The 4470-nt window shown below is 43.2% G+C and overlaps 1 protein-coding gene across 1 annotated transcript; it reads left to right on the top strand.

The window, feature by feature from the left end:
• Positions 1-666: 666 nt before the first annotated feature.
• Positions 667-4470, top strand: cd248a (CD248 molecule, endosialin a). The gene has a single exon (XM_026298578.2). The coding sequence runs from the start codon at positions 936-938 to the stop codon at positions 3258-3260; it is 2325 nt and encodes a 774-aa protein (XP_026154363.1). The 5' UTR covers positions 667-935; the 3' UTR covers positions 3261-4470.

Below are 4470 nucleotides of genomic sequence, written 5' to 3'. Positions count from 1 at the left end.
TTGTGGACCAAACAAGAAGCCTGTTTTATTGTGAACAAACTTATCATAGACACATGTACAGTGAAGTAGATAAAACATTATCAGCTGATCTGAGTGAATTTGAAAATGTAAGTGATTTGTTTGGAGGAAAACCTCCAATCACACTGTAAGGAATCAAATAAAGCAGACAAAATAGTGTGGAAAGTATTAAACACCATAGGAAGAACATGTGAAGAACCTGTTGATCTGATTCATACTGTATAAAAAGTTCAGCAAAATGATGACAAAGGCAGATACAGGAGTTTAAGTCTGGAGAAGAGAAGACAGAATGATTGCTTTCATATGAGTTATATAGGATAATAAGAAAACATTTAAGTACCACATTTTGATTACTCTGACTGCATATGTGTTTATGTCTGTGGACATAAATGGCAAAGTACCAAAGTATGTCCATGAATAGGGCTTATGAAAACCATATGACATGTGCTGAAAAAGAAAGAACTGCATAGTTTACTGCACCTCCCCCATTCTGACACACATATTCACCCCCCACCTCTTCCAAAAACATACAGTTCTTTTCCTCAATTCCCTCCCTTTCCCCCCTTCTGCCTACCCTGCTCTTGCTATATCTCCCTCCCTCTACCCCTATCCTTTTCTCCCCTCCCTCCTTCCTCTCTGAAATCTTGCAACAATCTGCATGCACTCACCACAGATCTGTTTCAGCAGGATAGAGTGAAGAGCAGAGACAGACTATGAAAAAATCAGGGTTCAGATAGACAGATAGTCAGGGTTCAGATAGACAGATAGTTAATAGAAAAGTTCAGATAGACAACAAAAGCAGATAAAGGGGAAAAGACAGCTGAAAGAAACCTTTTAAGGCAGAGACATAAAAGTGTGGAGAAAGTCAGGTAAGAGACAGGCAGAGAGTGGAGAGATATATTCAGTTCTAAAAAAGAATGGGTTCCCTGATAAGCAGTGCTACTGCTCTTCTTTTAACCTTTCTTCTGGCTTTGCTCTGTGGAATTTCTTCGGTCCTGGGCCAGGAACTGAGTGAGAGAGATGCACTATGTAATGCAGATGGTTGCTTTGTGGTCTATTTCCAACGCAAAACCTTTCTGGACTCATGGAGGGCCTGCAAAAAGAAAGATGGCAACCTAGCTACTATCAAACGTAAGGAGGATGCCACTACCATTGCAGCTCTTTTCTCCACTCTGGACTTGCACCATTTACACACCAAGGTCCATGTGTGGATTGGCCTACAACGGCAGCCTCGTCAGTGTACCTCCACACACCTGCGCGGTTTCTCATGGACTACTGGTGATCAGGACACAGAGTATACCAACTGGCAGAACGAGGACTCCCCTGCTAAGTGCTCAGCGCCACGCTGTGTGGTTATGAGCTACAGCATTCATGAGCAAAATGATAACTTAAAATGGCTAGATGGCCCTTGCTCAGTCCCTGTAGATGGGTATCTTTGCCATTATTCCTATAAAGGAATGTGTCCTACTTTGTGGAATGAAGGTGCTGGCAATGCCCAATACACCACACCATTCACCACTTCTTCTCTAAGTACATTGCTAACCCATATACCCTTTGGATCTGTTGCTGTTGTGTCCTGCCCCACAGGCCAGAAGGAGGAACAGAGAGTTGTGTGTATGCTGAAGGTAGATGGCTCAGTGGGGTGGTCTAGAGATCCCCCCCTATGCTCTGATCCCCCTGTATCACACAATTTGTGTGACAAGGATAATGGTGGATGTGAGCATTTCTGCAGGCTGGCTGGTGATCACGTCTATTGTGAATGTGCCAGTGGGTATAAACTAGGAGATGATGGGAAGAACTGTGAGTTGTTTGATGCTTGCCAAGGGGCCCCCTGCGACTTTCAGTGTCTGCCCCATTCAGATGGGTACCGTTGTGCCTGCCCTGATGGATACATGCTTGCACCAGATGAACGTGGTTGTTTGGATGTAGATGAATGCCTCCAGAGTCCCTGTGAACAGCTTTGTGTGAATGCTCCAGGAACATTTGAATGTCGATGTCGAGAGGGTTACCATCTGGATGATGAGGGTGGCTGTGAGGATTTAGATGAGTGTATACATGACCCATGTGAACATGCCTGCGAAAACACTCCAGGGTCTCATATCTGTCACTGCCATCTGGGTTTTTTCCCAATGCCTGAGGACCCAAGCCGATGCCAAGACACAGATGAGTGCCAGATTCCTGGGGCCTGTCAGCAGATGTGTGTGAATTATGAGGGTGGGTTTCAGTGCTATTGTGTGGAAGGTTACGAACTCATGTCTGATCATTACTCATGTCAGAAAAGAGGGGATGACCAATCCACTGTCACACCTCCCTTTCCCTGGGTCACCCACCAACCTGGATCAAAATTCGACCCTGTGGACTATGACTGGAAGCCACAGCAGAGTCACACTGACTGGCCCCCAGGGGAGGAGCACTGGCTGACTGATCTACCCAGAGTTTTGAATTCCAATGTCATTTGGGTCACTAGTGCTCCACATGTGGAACTGCCCACTGACTTAGCATTGGACCTTCAGACACAGGGGACTGGAATGGGGACTGAAAATGATAAGAAGAACATACACAACAGAGGAGAAGATGGGTTGAATTGGGTGCCGAAATTTCAGTCTGAGACAGAGTTTTTGCACACCATCTATACCATACCTCCACCCACCACCAGCTCCAGCACTGTTCAAGACTTGTATGAGGATGACAAGGAGACCACCACAGCTCTTCCGTTTCTTTCCACCTCTACTATCTCTGAGGGAGCTTGGAATTGGTGGAAAGACCTTACTACTTCCAGCCAAAACCGTGATGATATAGTTAGAGACAAAAACATGCCCACAGATTCCAGCTACCACAATGAGGGAGAAGAACTTAGCAAAGACTCTCAGTTCACAGAAGAGGAGTTACAGGAGGAGGAAGAGAACCATGTAGAGATCACACATTCCCAAGATCCAGCTGTTTCTACTCAGTTTACTTTTTCTCAGTCACCCCCAGGCAAGGGCAGAGAGAGTGGGGACATTGTGGATTCCATCCTGGAAGAAAGGGGGCAGAAACAGAGCACCACCTGGCTCCTGGTGGGCCTCCTAGTGCCCATAGGCATCATCATTGTGGTCATGGTGGTGCTGTGCATCGTCTACTGTACCCGCTGTGCTGTTCAGCCACGCAATAAGAATGCCACTGACTGCTACCACTGGATCTCTGGGGCTCATGATAAACAGGGAACTGCTCACTCCTCAGCAGGGGTCAAGACCCATGTTTAAACAGATGAGAGAAAGAGATATTTACATAAATGGGTTTCAGAGGTAAGCAGGACTGAATAATAAGCCTAGCAACGAGCCAGCTAAATGTCTTACTCTGAGTGTGGAACTGCCCACTCTTTGAACACATTTGGATAATATTATTGAATATCAACAAAAAATATGTGGGCAAGGGACTCTGCAAAACACAGATTTTTTTGAGATTGTGATGCTATGTGGTACAAAGTGATATTTCATACCACCACGCACAATCTAATTGCTTTGTGATTGCACCAGGCTACATTGGTATATCAGAAAATCTGCTAGTATCTGAGTGTTCAATCATTTCTTCATTTCAGCATTTCACAGGGAGCGTTAAGTACTGTTAGGAGCCTTGGCAATTATTGTACAGATGCTACTAGCATTCTGCCAAATATCCCCCCAGGTACAAAAACATTTTGCTGTCACATGATATTGCTGTGAAAAAAGTCAATCCAAAATTACTGTGCAGAGTTGAGTGGCTAATAATAGAGCAAACCCTTCTTTGTATATTGTGGTTCTATTGTATTTATGGTTGTTTCAGTCATTCTTTAAAAAATTGTACAACTTTAATACTTCTGACACTGACAACTTTTTTATGAATACCATAAACTTGGTGATGAGAACTGTATCTCTACACATGGGAATGTTTTTCCTCACTTACTACAGTTTAAGGACATTTCTCCTTTTGTTGACATTTTTTGAAAAAAGGTTAAAGTACAGATGTTCATGTTGCACAGGGAATGTTGTAGCAGCTGGTAGCTGACCTTAGCTTTGTAACCCTAATTCATTCATGAACTTCATACGATTGTGTTCTAAACCAGCCCTGAAATGTTTTTACCGACATGGTGGATTACTGCTGCAACACACTGCAGCCAGTGCCACACCTTGCCTTTGCTGGTAGTTACCAATTTTAAAAGACTGAGATTTCAAAGAATTCAAAATGCCAGATTTCAAAATGTTAAATAACTTAAACATGTTTTATTTGGAGAGGTGCTTATTAGGTATTAGAGTGTATGAATTTTATATCCCAAAGGGGCACACAAAAATTAGGTACTTATCATTCTAAATTTACGCATAAAATATGCCTTTATTTAATTGATATACTGTGAAAATAAGAACCTTCTGATGTCTTTGTATTATGTTTTAGGAAATTGTGAATTAAAAACCACAACAAAGATTGCACAGAAAAGTT

Source organism: Mastacembelus armatus, chromosome 18, assembly GCF_900324485.2.
Source record: "Mastacembelus armatus chromosome 18, fMasArm1.2, whole genome shotgun sequence".
NCBI lineage: Eukaryota > Metazoa > Chordata > Actinopteri > Synbranchiformes > Mastacembelidae > Mastacembelus > Mastacembelus armatus.
Note: the sequence above shows the minus strand (reverse complement) of the source record. Positions and strands in the feature narration are given on the sequence as shown.